Source organism: Vanacampus margaritifer, chromosome 2 (assembly GCF_051991255.1).
Source record: "Vanacampus margaritifer isolate UIUO_Vmar chromosome 2, RoL_Vmar_1.0, whole genome shotgun sequence".
NCBI lineage: Eukaryota > Metazoa > Chordata > Actinopteri > Syngnathiformes > Syngnathidae > Vanacampus > Vanacampus margaritifer.
This window is the reverse complement of record NC_135433.1, coordinates 3,651,166-3,666,072: the sequence shown is the minus strand read 5'-3', so window position 1 is coordinate 3,666,072 and position 14,907 is coordinate 3,651,166. Positions and strand designations below refer to the sequence as shown.

General features: G+C 41.0%; 1 protein-coding gene and 1 long non-coding RNA gene across 3 annotated transcripts; one reads left to right on the top strand and one right to left on the bottom strand.

Moving 5' to 3' along the window:
* Positions 1 to 170: 170 nt before the first annotated feature.
* On the bottom strand, positions 171 to 3,534 carry LOC144044317 (uncharacterized). Its single transcript, XR_013291252.1, has 6 exons — positions 3,446 to 3,534; positions 2,977 to 3,088; positions 2,404 to 2,465; positions 1,953 to 2,005; positions 1,337 to 1,376; positions 171 to 598 (listed from the first exon to the last, which is right to left on the bottom strand). It is a non-coding gene; the product is annotated as an uncharacterized LOC144044317 (long non-coding RNA).
* A 342-nt stretch (positions 3,535 to 3,876) lies between these two features.
* hectd3 (HECT domain containing 3) lies at positions 3,877 to 14,752 on the top strand. Of its 2 annotated transcripts, none has more exons than XM_077559548.1 (19): positions 3,877 to 3,975; positions 4,251 to 4,687; positions 6,253 to 6,506; positions 6,768 to 6,903; positions 7,167 to 7,288; positions 7,373 to 7,486; positions 7,602 to 7,684; positions 9,483 to 9,648; positions 9,731 to 9,812; positions 9,925 to 10,107; positions 10,852 to 11,073; positions 11,478 to 11,591; positions 11,686 to 11,775; positions 13,546 to 13,752; positions 13,831 to 13,960; positions 14,073 to 14,147; positions 14,226 to 14,301; positions 14,391 to 14,459; positions 14,555 to 14,752. In XM_077559548.1, the coding sequence occupies exons 2-19, from the start codon at positions 4,337 to 4,339 to the stop codon at positions 14,637 to 14,639; spliced, it is 2,559 nt and encodes an 852-aa protein (XP_077415674.1). In that variant the 5' UTR covers positions 3,877 to 3,975; positions 4,251 to 4,336; the 3' UTR covers positions 14,640 to 14,752. The 2 variants fall into 2 exon arrangements, with proteins under 2 accessions (XP_077415674.1, XP_077415673.1); XM_077559547.1 differs by having other exon boundaries at positions 14,226 to 14,313.
* The last annotated feature ends 155 nt before the right edge of the window (positions 14,753 to 14,907 follow it).

Genomic DNA, 14,907 nt, shown 5'->3' with positions numbered 1-14,907 from the left:
TATTCATGTTAGACAAAAATCTTTATTGGTTTAAAGGAATCAGAATTCTCCTTTTATTTTTAAGTACGTAGATGACATTCAGCCATCAAATTCAGGATTAATAAATAAATAAATTTATATTATATTTATATATTTAAAAATAAATAATAAAAATAGACTCATACTACAAATAGTGAGAACGCAATGTCAGTTTATTACAAAAACGGACAGTGAGCAGTTTAGAGACAGTATGATCAAGTAATTGTATTTGTCAGCCATACAATTTAATGACAAACCATATACAATTTAAAAATATCACCGCCAAACTGTGCTTGAATGCAAGGATAGCCCCAAATTAGCCACAAAGCTAAATAAGGGTTAGCGTCAGCTGCCATTTGAAGTAACAAGTCTCATATGGGCGATATGAACATAGTTTTTTTCCCACTTTTATTATTGCTTCCCAGTAATTTGCCATAATTTCATGTTTTCCTATTTGTTAACAAAATACATCCATCTCCATCACAGGAAAACAATCCTCACAAGTTAAGACTCCAATGCACAATCTTCGTCGCCTCTGGAGAGAAATTGAGTCTCTAGTCATCATCAGGAGCCCAAATCACTAAAATGAAAAGGCAAACATTTAGGACAGCGAAGTGCTGCTAGCATTCGGATTTGAAGACAACGTTCGTAATGTTCCAGGGCTGTAGACAAGTTCTGGTATACTGGATTTTTACACAAACTTGTGCCAGCCCTGATTTTTCTCCCAGTAAGAAGATTCCACAGCAGAGATGCGTTCTCTGGCATGGCAGTATGCAACTGGGGTTTTGTATTTACTAGGGGTGTGCCCCCCAAAAAATAAATGAATTCTCATAAGAATCGCGATTCTCATTTTGTACAATTCAGAATCCATTTTTAAATTTCCCCAAATAGATTTTATTTGAATTATTTTATACCGTCTTGCCTTTATTTTGAGTGCTGTTTAAGCTGTACTCCATTTGGCCACTTTGGGGCAGTGTGGTTCCACACAGTCTAATATACACTGTTAAGTTATAGCCACATTAGACTAGAAGAAAAAGGTCCCGATCAAGTTATTCCAATAAAAGTTGTTTTTTTTACAATGTGGAGCCGTTCTTTTGAGTGATAAAAAGCTGCGAGTAACGCACTAATTAGCATTAGCAAGTCAGACTGCAGTAGATCATTACAATTCCTTGCACATCTATAGATTGAAGTAAAAATCATGGTCAATCAAATCATTGAATCAAAATTAGTTCTTAATCGAAAATTGATTCTGAATCGAATCGTGAGACATTCAGAGATTCCCACTTCTAATTTTTACCTTAAAAAAACAAACATGTACCTGAAAGCAAGTGTTCAGTCATCATCAAGAGTCCAAATCACTAGAAAGAAAAGAAAACTATTTAGGGCAGAATGAAACAGCTCGCATTATCATTTTAAGACAGTTTATTAATGTTTCAGGGCTTTAGTCAGGCTTTGGTAAACGGGATGTTACACAAACCTGTGCCAGTCCTGATATTTTTTTTCTCCCAATACAAAAAAAACCACAGCAGAGAAGGTGGTCTCTGGCATGGAAGTGACGATTTGGGATTTACATTTGCGTATTATTAACTCTTTGACTGCCAGACGTTTTCAGAAAAGGGATGCCGTGGGTCCCAGTCGATTTAAGCATTTTGACTGATCTTTCAAGGTCCACAGAAAATTATGTGTTTGGACTATGGAAACACACATACTACCAAATGAAAGAATGGACTCTCATCTTTCATCAGAAAAAAAAGTTTGTTCCTACCTTATTCCGTTTTTGAGTAATCAACAATAGAAAATGGTTAGTTTCACCTCTGTTTTGAAACAAACGTCTTTTAACGTCTTTGGCACTCCTCCATAGGATTTTACTAAACGTTATTTAACGTTTTTGGCAGTCAAAGAGTTAATAATATTTTTTTTTTGAAAACACACACCTGAAGTCAGTCTTGACTCTTGACATGTGGTCAATGAAGTGTTCCATGTACCACTGGAGACAAATGAGAAGCAAATTATAAAAGTATGCCCACAAAAGTTACCTTGCGACAGCAAATTGTTGTGCTCAGGGGTTTTGAAGTTCACCATGGTGTTTAGTCTGCATGATGTGTTAGAAAGACATCAGCGCACACTTGATAGGTAGGCATGAGCCAGTACCAGCTTCCGACAATATGGTAACAAAAATATTGCAATTAGTTTTGCAATTGCAGCTCTCCGTTTCCATAATGTTCCATTGAACACAGTCTGCGGGTACATTAGTAAAATGTTTTTTCTCTTAAATCAAAATGTAGTACAACAGGAAAGGTACTTTATTCTTAAAAAAGGTATACTGCACATTGAAACCAGTAGCTGGCCCATGCCTATATACATAATGAAATAAATACAACTCACCTTCAGTTATCATGAAGAGCAACATCTGATATCACGCCATGGCCATCAGCCGCAAAATCCTGCTGCAAGACAAATTTAGCAATAATTGGAACCAGTTGCACTTTGAGGGCATTTGACAGACCAACAAATTGTTGGGAGAACAATAGTGGTGCTTAAATAGGCGTTACCAAAACTTTGTCACCATATTTTTTTAAACTTCTTATGGAAAGTTAGACTTCAGAATAAGTCCGAAATAGCAGTATGCATGCGGCGCATGTTCAGCCCAGAACTAGGCCCGTTCCGGGGAATAGTACGGACGGGCCACTCTTGGGCCACACTCTGCAGTCAGTTCAGCAGCAACAGGTTCCAAAACAGAACATGCTGAGCTTAAGACATGCAGAGACTTTCTCTTCCAGCACTGTAACACTGAGCCAGAAACATAGCCTGGGCAGCTGACTGTGTGCTGGTCGGTCGGTATTAAAGCATACACCTTTAGCCAAATACGTTCCTATTATCTATTTTATTACATTTTTTTGCTGCTAATCACGAGACCAGTTTTTACTTTACTCTGGACTACACGACAATGTCATTTACCTAAGTGCAAGGACACACACATATCCTGCTTGTTTCATCCCATGGCTACAACGTAGCTCGTTTCATCCAGCGTCGACCGCTCTGCCCTTTTTCCAGCAGGACGCCTTCATCTCTGAAACAAAAGTTGGAAAAGAGAGATGGTCAAAATGTGACATTTAATACTGTTGACGGTCAACCACCAAAGCCTGCCACATAGACCAAATAACCCCTATGTTTAAGACGCTGTAGATTATTGGTAAATAACATTACATTAACATTGTGCGTTTAATGTGCTTTAATCGTACAGAGAATCCATTAAGTAATTAGCTTTAGCTTCCATTAGTTTTAGCCGTGCATTCGCTTGCATCGTGGCAACCACGTGCGAGGATTTCCATCAACGTTAAATATACTGATTTAAAAGGCATATTGCCATAAACTATTTTTAATGAGAAAAATCGATCACAAAAACCATAATGTATTAAATTCTTACCAAAGTGAGCTGCACAAGGAAACATGCACAATGTAGCACAGAATCTAGCAGGAAAGAAAGACCGGAAGTCATGCACCCAGTGATATAAGGTCGAACGCTGTGAATTGTGGGAAAAGTAGGACGTCCTAAAATATCGCTGACTGACATATTTTTTAAAACTAAATATTCTAAATATGCTTATTATCCACCCTTAACTGTTTTTTTTTTTTTTACATTCGTATATTTATGTTAATGTCGCTTTCTACAGTTTGTATATTATCAGCTTTCTCTTTTGGTAACAGTGTCTCATAAAATACAACATAAGCAATTAATATTTAATTTATGTTCTTTCTTTAAAAAAAAAACTTTCTGCTTAGCTCTTTTGACACAAAAAGAACAACTAAGTTACAAAAAGTCACAAAACACATGCAATTTTAAGTACGGAAAAGCGAGCGGGTCAAATATCTCGAGAGCACTTCCGTAGCGTACAGTCACGTCTCACTCGCCTGTCAATCAACAAACTACAGCTACAGCACTGGCGGTCATAAACGGTACGCAGAAGAATTATGTTTATTTGTTAAACGTCGTTTCTATACACGAAATATTCGCTTGTTCATAATTTGTTTGGCAGACTCGTGGGCTGCTCAACTTACAAAACATTGCTAGCTTACTTTGTTAGCTTCCGCCACAGGGATTGTTCTATTTATTGCCACGTTAGTAGGAAACTTGCTCATCGATTCACCTTTAGACTCGCTTGAAAGCAACGCCCTGTGCATGGCTACTGCTTTTGTGTTGTTCGAAGCTCAGAATTTTCGTTTTTGTTTAGTTTGACAGGTGGGGTCACGGCGCAAACAGGGAAGACCGTGGGGTCATGTCATCTGACTGCCACTTCCATTCATCTCCACCATCACCATGTCTCTGGGGGACAGTCCTCACCTGCTGCTCGGTCGGATTCGCTTTCTGAACCGCTGTATTGAGTGTTTCCGGAAGAGCGAGCCGCTTCCCGAGAGCCTGTGTTATGTGCCCAGAGAGGTGTGCTATAAAATCTGCAAGGATTCGTCCTCCATCTCCTGCGCCGCTGCCTCCGGAGCTTCCACGGGGAGCTGCGGCAAGACTGTGGTATCCGTCTTTGACAGCCCGCACCAGAGTCCGATTAACAAGAAACTATGCAAGTTCACCATTGAGCTAAAGAAAGGGACGTGTATCCGGACCACAGGGGAGGAGTACTGTAACAGCCAAGGTCTCTGGGTCAAAGTAAACAAGGTAAGAAGCAGTGTGTCCCGGCACCTCCTAATTATTAGGAGTTATTATTAGGACCTAATACAATTGCGTTCCTTTTCGCCATGATGCCAAATATATTACTGAGTGGCAAATTCTAAAGTGATCTGATGTGCTATTGCACCACTGGTAAACATTTTTTTTAAATCATTTGACCAAGGCAGAGTCATTTCCTACTCTGCATCTGAGTCCTTCCTCGGCCTCGTGTCAAACACAAGTAGGGCTGCACGATATTGGAAAATGATGCAATACGCGTTATTTAACATGTACCAAAAGAAATTACATTTTTATTTTCTACTAAAATAAAATAAAATAAAAATCATGCAGCAAAATAAGCAAACTCAATATATTTTTAGTTAAAGGTGGCGAAAGCAAGTTATCGAGTTTTTGCGACCCCTCTGGCGAAAAGCGGAATGGAAGCCAGCCATGTGCACGCGGCCCAGCGTGCCGAGACGTTAGTTAGTGGTAGTTTTATTGTGCATTGTTTATCATAAATAGACGCTATCGCATTTTCGTGACAAGGTCTTACCTTTTTAGCAAGAAGAAAGCAAGATGTGGGTCCCGTTTCATCCTTTTAGGTTTTTCCATCTACTCCAATATTAACGCTGCTCTGATATTGATCCACGTCCTACTGCGACACTTCAGTTTTGCGCTTTTTATGGAAACAGATGTTATCCTTTCCTGCTCGGTATTCTGACCGTGGTCAGCGCCTGACTTCACGAAAGCTTAAGATTCGGTCCCATACACCCGATCATTATTTCACTACAGGAAAATAGGGGCAACAGCCATTGTGCCATAGTGCCTCCTGTCCATTATACAATTCTTAAAACATGCGTGGGTGGAAAAATATGGTTATTTTAACACTTTGCGTCAATATTGCAACATGCACCTTTAATTGTAATTACCTCACGATAATGTTAAATTATTGGATGGCAGTGCGCATTTTAGCTAGTGGCTGACTGGTCAAATTCAGATAAAAGCATACAATTCCATATGATCTTTGCGATATGCATATTGCATGGGGTAATATCGCGATATCAATATTTTTTCGATATATTGTGCAGCCCTACTAGAAAGAGCTATAAACGGAAATGTTTACCTTAACTGCTTGCACGCAATTATTAATTCTTATTAATTATTAATATTATTATAGTAGCCATATACTTTGCGGAAACATATTAGTGTTAAATAAATATTGCATTCATCCTTGTTTCTTTCATACTTCATTGTATGATCAGTAGCATATTTAAATAAATACAAAACCTTTTTTTAGATTTTTATTTTTTTAAATTAAACAAGCACATACTGTATCTGTTAAATACAGTATTTTATACTTTTGTAAGAAAAGGAGGATCTCCAGCTGTCAGATCTAACAACAAAAATTTGCCAGTTTACTTTGCATTTGCACAGTAACATTGCCCCACTTGTGGAGAGACATAAGGTGCTTTCAAGGATTTTGCAAAAAAAATGATGACGCAGAGGTTATTGAGCTCAATGAAGTGTCTTTAACCTTTCACCTTATTAAATGTAAAATCCACTTGTGTGTCCAGGAGCAGCTGGAGGAACATCGTCCTGAGCAGGAGCTGGAGGAGGGTTGGATCCTAGTATGCAAGCACACCGAGGGTGGCGACAAGCTGGTGCCGGTGGAGTCGCCCGAGACGGTGAACAGACAGCAGCAGCTCTTGGGCTATGACCACAAGGCATGCAACAGGTGGGAGCAGGTGGTGGACGTGGAGAACGCCATGTTCCTCGGATCCAAACCCATGGTCGCGGAGCCGGATGCCGCCGCCGTTGAGAAGCTGAGGTGAGTATGGGGTCATGAATGTTTAGCTAGTTAAGAGGATTTTTGTTTTTTTTTATGATTATCATTACTATTGTTTATTACTCTTATTATCTATTACATTTATTTACTCCTTATTTTTTTTCTATCACTCCTATTAAGACAAACGCAATGCATACAAACACAGGAAGTAGAAACCTACCAAAATAAAAGAGTAACAATACATACAGATGGACTCAAACATGCCACCAGTCACAAAAATCCAGTCGAATAAAACATTTTCAGATACGTACCCCCGACGTGGACGTATGAATGCGACGAGGACCTGGTGCACTACTTCTACGACCACGTCGGCAAAGAGGACGAGAACCTTGGCAGCCTGAAGCAGAGTGTGACCAGTATTGATGTTTCCTCATGTTCGGTGAGTTTGGACACAGTCAATAATGCTATTGAATGAGAAGCTATATCCTAAAGCCCGTATCTCACTGAGCAGCGAACATTTGGAAGTTGTTGTAGACCTTTTTGTGCATTTCCACTTATAATTTGAGAGAACTCAAATTATAAATGTTTACAACGGCCATTTAGCTTTCTGTTGGGATATCCACCTTATTGTTGCAGTTCCGAGGCGATAGAGGTTAAACTGAGCTGAAGTCTCACAAATTATGCTAATCACGTCACTGTTAGGAGGATCCCAGCAGCGGCGTGAACAGCTTGACCGACGGCGACACCAAAACGTACTGGGAGAGCGACGGAATGCAGGGACAGCACTGGATACGCCTTCACATGAAGAGGGGGACTGTGGTCAAGTGAGAAGCCAACGCCGCCAACGAAAACCCGTGCTGCGTTCTTGTCGTGATCCAAATGCAAATGTTTTTTCCCTTGTGTCGTAGTAAGCTGATTTTGACGGTGGACTCCACAGACGACAACTACATGCCAAAGAGGGTGACAGTGTACGGAGGCGAGGGAGACACCCTGAAGAAGCTGAGTGATGTCACTATTGACGAGTGAGCCTCTTAAAAATGCAGCACTTCTATCCGCAGTCTCTGAATCACTCCGATAAAACTTAGCTTTCCATAAGCAATATAACTTTTAACAACCTCGGCCTCTCTTTATCTTCAGCAATCTGATTGGGGAGATATGCGTGCTGCAAGACATGCCATCTCACCTGCCAGTCATTGAGGTTCGAATGGAGGAATGTCGGGGTGAGTTTTGATTTTCAAATGCGGCTTGCGCGACGTATTAGTTGGAATAAGAGGGCAATTGTTTAACCCATTTAGGCCTAACGTGCCTGCCAAAACATGCCTCTAAAAGTTTTCCTGAAAATTCAACAATATTGTCCTTGCCTATTAAATAATTGATATCTCAGCTCCTGAAGCAGTAAGAAGCATAATTCCAAAAACATTTTAGATCTTACACCCGTGGCGTTCACACAAACCTAAGTACATTATTATAAACCTTTAATACATATATTTTTTAAATCAACAAACTGTGTCGCATCTGCCGGTATATTTTCCTTCAACGCTGGATGGAGCGCATTAATAACCTCGGGAGGGCCGAGTGGTAATTATTTGTCGTCCATTCTGTTACAAATCCACATTTTCAACATCCTCATTGTCTACAAACATATTTCTTAACAATGTGTCACTGTCGACTGGTTACACTGATTTAAATTCCTCCTGCGCCATCGCCAATCGCCATCATTTATTTCGTAAGTCCCGCGAATCTGCATCAGCCATAAATGCTCAAATAAAATTCCAAGTCATGCTACGAGGCCCACGTCACCCTCTCGTGCATATTCCGATGAATTTAATCGGCTAAGAGACCAAGAATTGTTCAAAACAAAACAAAATGACGTATCCGCTCTCCCGGCTTTAAAGGTTGAAAAGCTGTAATGCGCTTCCGGCCTTAATGGGTTAAACAAATATATGGTCATTTTTGAATACAGTAGTTATCATGAGGGTTACGTTCCAGAACACACAGCACAGATGAAAATCGGTGAAGTAGCCTTTATATATTTATTTTATTGTTTATATGTATATTAATGCATTTTTGACCCTCCCCATATTTAAAAGCTCGTATATCACTAAGCAGCGAAGTCCTGTTTGTGTTTGCGAATGTGAACCTTGCCAGCTAGCTGAGTTCTTGCGGTATTTGTGAGCTCACAAACTTCGGAGAATACATCTTGTACCGCTCCCGCTGATACGCTTGCAGCCGACCTTTTTTAGGTCGGACCAATCAGCCGTTGTTTTAGGGCGGGACGAAACCAAGTCGCGTCGATGACAAACAAACCTAACAGATGAATGGTCGCTGCAATTAATTCTGTTCTCGCAGAATTACTCACCGTTTCTTTGTTGAATTTGAACAGCAAGAGGCGCTTTGTGAATTTCTATCTGGTAAAGATGTTCATGCTTTCCCCTCACGAGACGACATTTTCATCCGTTGCCGTGATTGGTCAAAACAAACGTGCACAAGATATGCCACATCGTCCTATCAGCTCGAAGTATTGTACAGCAAGTCCCTCCTTTCCTGAACGAATCTGCCGAGGGAAGTCCCAGACTGATAATGTGAAGAACGCCCTTGAGTGAATCACAATTATCAATCCAGCTTGTGAAGTTATGCAAATGTAGCAAATGTAGTTTTTTAGTCAGGGCTTATTCAAGGTTGCAAACAGTCACAAAGATGTTTGCCAGACTTTCATGAATAATTTTATTGATCACCCCCAAAAGTTCTTGTTGCTAAAAGAAATTTTGAACATGTTCAAAATGTTAGAGCTTCTAAACATGCATGCAAAATAATTTAGTTTTTCCTAATACAAGACTTGGTAACTATGACAGGAAATTCCAGGCAGATGCTTTTTTTTTGTCGAAATATTGAACATTTATTTTGTTCAAAATTATGACCAAGTTTGCAATAATTCTTGATACTCAAGGTATGGCCATTTGAGGAGATGCGGTATAAAAAAATTTTTTTGCATAATTATGTGGCACTTTGTTTGGGAAGATGAGGGTATAGACGTGCGCATCCGGGGCTTGAAGATCAAGTCGTCGTGCGAGCGAGACCTGGGACTGAACGCTGATGTCTTCCAGTCCTCCTACTTGGTGCGCTACCCCCGTCTGCAGGGGACACCGGCTGATGTCCTTTACCGGAGAGCGCGGATCATCCAGAGGTAGGAAACGTTTCTAGTCAAGCAAGCCAAATGAAAAATTCTCATAACTGTTCAAATGATCCCTTCATGTATCTTCTCACAGGTTCATTTCTTTACTGGACAGCGTTCTCCCACACTTTGTGCCTGCCTGGGACTACAGCCTGGGCACCTTCAACCACATCAAAGTGAGATTATCGTTGTTAAACTTGTTAATTAAAACATACCGATAGGATCTCCTTTAACAGCTTCTGATGCGGTCTAAGGTTATTTTGGCTTTGCTTCTCTGCCACAATTCAGAGCATAAAGCAGTTCTTGCTACAGTCCAAACGCCGCTCTGCGCTGGTCACGCAGTGCCTGAAGGACTCCGAGACCAGCAAGCCCAATTTCCTGCCGTGCCTCTACATCAACAGGCGGCTAGCCATGGAGCATAGGGACAACCCCTCGCTGGACCCCAGCTGCAAGAATGCCGTGTTCAGTCAGGTCAGCTCTGCTTGATTTTTACAATGGCAAAATCACTCAGAAGTACTGATTCAAATCCTTTTCTCAAGTAAAAAAAAAAAAGATATATATCAGGGATGTGATTTTTCCGCTAATTCGCGGAATTCCGCTTTTTTTTTATCCCCCCCCCCAAAAAAAAATTCCGATTTTTTTTTAGTAGTTCATTGTGTATGCACATGACTCCGACAGATAACATCTTCTGCTATAACAAAGACATTTGTGGTATGCTCTAATATGAGTTACTTTTCATTTGGTCATGATACAATTATTTGTTCATGAAATTTGAACTCTTCAACATTATTTATGTGTTAATTTAGTAATCACATTAGTTAGATATGATGATATTCTCAGTGATAGTTTTTAAAAGCAAAGGCAGTCCAATGTTTTTGAATGTGACTAATTTTGAGTTGACTAAAACTGCCATTTTATATGGGATAGTTCAATATACATTGAAAATTTATGCTGTTGTTTTGTCTATTTCTTTGTCATGAGAGTGCATTGAAAGTACTTAAAAACACGGAAAACCCATGAGCTCCGGGGGGCTGCGCCCCCCTTGTCCCCCCACCAGGGCACTGCCCTGGACCTAGCTGGTATATGTATATATATATATATATATATATATATATATATATATATATATATATATATATATATATATATATATATATATATATATATATATTTTTTTGTAAATCCAAATTACTCAAGTTCTTGGTACCCCCGCAGGTGTACGAAGGCCTTAAGCCGTCCGATAAAATGGAGAAGACTTTGGACTACAGGTGGCCTGCTCGTTACGACCAGTGGTGGGAATGCAAATTCATCGCAGAGGGCATCATCGACCAGGGCGGCGGCTTCCGGGACAGTTTGGCCGACATGTCCGAGGAGCTGTGTCCCAGCTCGGCCGAATGTCCAATGCCGCTGCCCTTTTTCACGCGAACTTCCAACCAGGTACCAACGAACCTCTAGAGTTCTCTTTATTAAGTGTACAGGCAAGACTTTAAGTAATATTTTAGTAGTATTAACTGTCCTACATGTGCCAGGACAATGAAAGTGTGACTGCTGTCAAACCCACGGGAGCGGGAACAAAACAGGAAGTAGAGACCTACCAAAATAAGACAAGTCCTAGTTGAAACAGATGGACTTAAAAGTAAAAGTCAACATCTTTTCTTCACAAAAAGTACAATAGATCACCAGCTCTGGTAGAGAGTCCTACAGAGGGACTGGGCACAAAAACAGGAACTAGGAACCTATTAAAATAAAAGCGGTAACAGGACAAACCACTCTTGTGACATGCTAAGATCACACATTATGATTTATTTTCTCTATTTCCATTTCCATCTGTTTCTCTTCAGGGTGCCTTGGAGGCCAGAGACTACTATGTCCCCAACCCGTCCTGTAAAGAATTCCACAAGTACGAGTGGATCGGGCAGCTCATGGGTGCAGCGCTTAGAGGGAAAGATTTCCTCGTGAGTGATTCCGGTCTTCTTGATTCTTTTGTGTCGTTTGCAGTCATACTTGATTTTTGTTGTATTTCTTGTTCTTTTTTTCCTCGTGTAACAGGTTCTGGCTCTGCCCGGCCTGGTGTGGAAGCAGCTGACTGGGGAGGCAGTCAGCTGGAGCAAAGACTTCCACGCTGTTGACTCTGTGCTGGTGAGGATATTTGTGGGCTATGTTTTTCATATATTATAATTCAAGCCAAGGAGGTACCGAATATTTGAAGCCGATATTCATTTCCAGTAAAAGGGGGGTAAAAAATTGGCGTCAAAATTGTTTAAAATACAAATGCCAATCTTGACTTTGTTGTACAGTGGTACCTCGGCTCACGAACTTTTCGCCTCACGAACATTAAATTCGCGAGCATATAGTCTCAGCTGACGAACTAGTTTTCGGCAGACGAACCAAATCACACGACACGAGAAATCACGAGAAGCTGACGCACGCTCACGGCGTCCCAGTTCGTCACCCCCTTTCTTTGAGTGCGGACGTGGTTTGTGTTTGGTAGACATTTTGGACCATTTTGGAGTGTACTTTTGCTATCATGGGACCGAAAAAGACCCCACCACAGGCTAGTGTTAAGCCTAAGAAGACATTAAAGAAAATTACGGTCGAGCAGAAGAAGGAGATCATCGAAAAACACGAACGAGGTGTGCGTTTGTGTGACTTAGCGTCCCGGGTATTATCGCCGAGAAAGCACGGCAACTTCACTCGGATATCATCAAGAGGCAACCTGGAAGTTCATAATGAGGTCCTCAACACAGAGGATTTGATTCGCCGTCAAGAGGACAAGCAGAAGGAAGCCATTCAGGAGTTGTCATGTGAGGACGAGGAGGAGGAGGAGATGGCTGCAGCATCAAGTGAGAGCATCAAGACCATGTTAACTAAGTGGAGTGATGTGCAGGCTTTTATCGAACAGTACCATTCAGAAAAGATTGTGGCTATGAGAATCATCAACATGATGAATGATAATGTGATGCCTCAGTTTCGTAAGACCTTACAACTCAGAAAGCAACAATTAAGAGGTTTTTAGTCAGCATCAAGGATAAAGAGTCTCCTAAGAAGCAAAGAAGAGAAGCCACACCGGAGGACTCTCCTTCCAAACAGTAACTCCCTCCCTCCCTCCTCCTCCCACTCCATTCCATCAAACCTTCAACTACTGTACCATCACAAGGGCAAGTTGCAAGTTTTGCAAATAAAAACACTTTATTATACAGTACAGTGTATTTCTTTAATTACAATACAATAGCACATTTATTATACATAAAATAAGGTATATTTTGTGTAGTTTTAAGGTTTTTTTAGTAGAAAATTGTGTTTTATGGGGACCTGGGAACGGATTATTCTCATTTCAATGGTTTCCTATGGGAAATACTTGTTTGGAAGACAAACTTTTCGGCTCACATACTCTCTGTGGGAACCAATTAAGTTCGTGAGCCAAGGTACCACTGTAATATTCTAAAGGATGAATGCTTATCTAACAATGTTTCAGACTTTTTAAAATGTAGAAGTTTTTTTTAATTTTTTTAAATATTAGACAATTTACTTCATTTTAAATTTCGAAACGACTTCCGGACGGCTTCGAAGAAATTTTGGTCCACCATCCGGCGTCCCAGGAGAAGAAAGCAGTGCACCATTAACACTGTATATAGTGGAGATGGGGTACTGCTGACCTCAACTCGGGACATTGTGAATCGGTGGGGAGAATACTTTGAAGACCTCCACAATTTCACCGACGCGCCTTCCTAAATAATCCCCTTTTTCAAGTTTGAAAATTAAGATAATCTCAAATCATTTATATTTTAAACCAAATTATTATGTACTGTATGGATGCTTTGTAGTTCTTCGAACATTAAATCCAGTTTTCATCCAGATCTGGTCCAGATTGCGCTTAAAGGTCACTCATCATGTTGGCTACATTGTCAGGTCAACCTCCTGGACGCCATGGACAACATGGACCGCGAGACGTTCGAGTTCCGTTTCGGCGAGGAGCTGGTGTACACCACGCTGCTGAGCGATGGCCAGATGGTGGAGCTGGTCCCAGGCGGCGGTAACGTGGCCGTCCGCTACGAGGACCGTCGCGAGTTCATCCGCCTGGTGCAGAAGGCTCGGCTGGAGGAAAGCAAGCAGCAGGTCCATTTCGACGCTTTTTCCCCCTGACGCGCTCGCTTTTGCGCTTTATGCGTCATCCGTCTGTTTATGGCATTGCAGATCGCGGCGTTACAAGCAGGGCTGCTCAAAGTTGTCCCGCAAGCGGTTCTGGATCTGCTGACCTGGCAGGAAGTGGAGAAGAAGGTTTGCGGAGACCCGGAGATCAGCGTGGAAGCCCTCAAACGGCTTAGTGAGTTGACTGCACATATAATATTTTTTTTTTATCGTACTCTAATGACTGTGAAAGATGCCATCCCCCCCCCCATATTGCTCATGTAATATATTTCTAATTTGTTTGCCAGCTGGCTATGAGGACCTGGAACAAAATGACATTCGTGTGCAGTATTTGTGGGAGGCGCTCACCAACTTCACCAATGGTGAGTCAACTCGCTCTTTTCATCCTCAACGCATGAATCCAAAATGAAACTTGATGACTTTTTTTTTCATCTTTTCAGAGGACCGTAGCAGATTTCTGAGGTTTGTGACGGGTCGAAGTCGTCTTCCCGCCCCTATATACGTCTTTTCTGACAAGCAAGTATTTTGGCAAGTATAATACTAATTTTCCGTGACATTTATATCTTACGTTTTATTCTTTAAACTGCTTTAACTTCCTGCTGTAGCTCTGAGAGCGACGCGCTTCCGCAGTCTTCCACGTGCTCCAGCACACTGTATTTACCCAACTACCCGAGGTAGGCGGAAAGCCTTCTAAAACGTGTGTTTTGATTGCATTTTATATTTACAAGAGCTCGACTCAATGCCGCATGTGGGGATTTTGTCACCGCAGCGCCAAAGTTTGCGAGGAGAAGCTGCGCTACGCCGCTTACAACTGCGTGGCCATCGACACGGATGTGAGCCCTTGGGAAGAGTGACCCCCTGATGAAATTCGCTGCACATGCATCACTTTTGAAAAGGAAGAACTGCCACGTTATCTCAGCTGTAAATAATAGAGAAAAGGAAAATAATAAAGAAATCTATAATGAAATTTTATTTTTTTCTGTCTTGTGGCCTTTGGACATTATTGTTGGTGTGACAATCTCGATAACGTGATTAATATTATACTATTTTAACTGTGACTTATTGATGGATGGTTGTGTAATATGCATGTGAATGACTCATGACCAGTCTCCAAAATTCAAG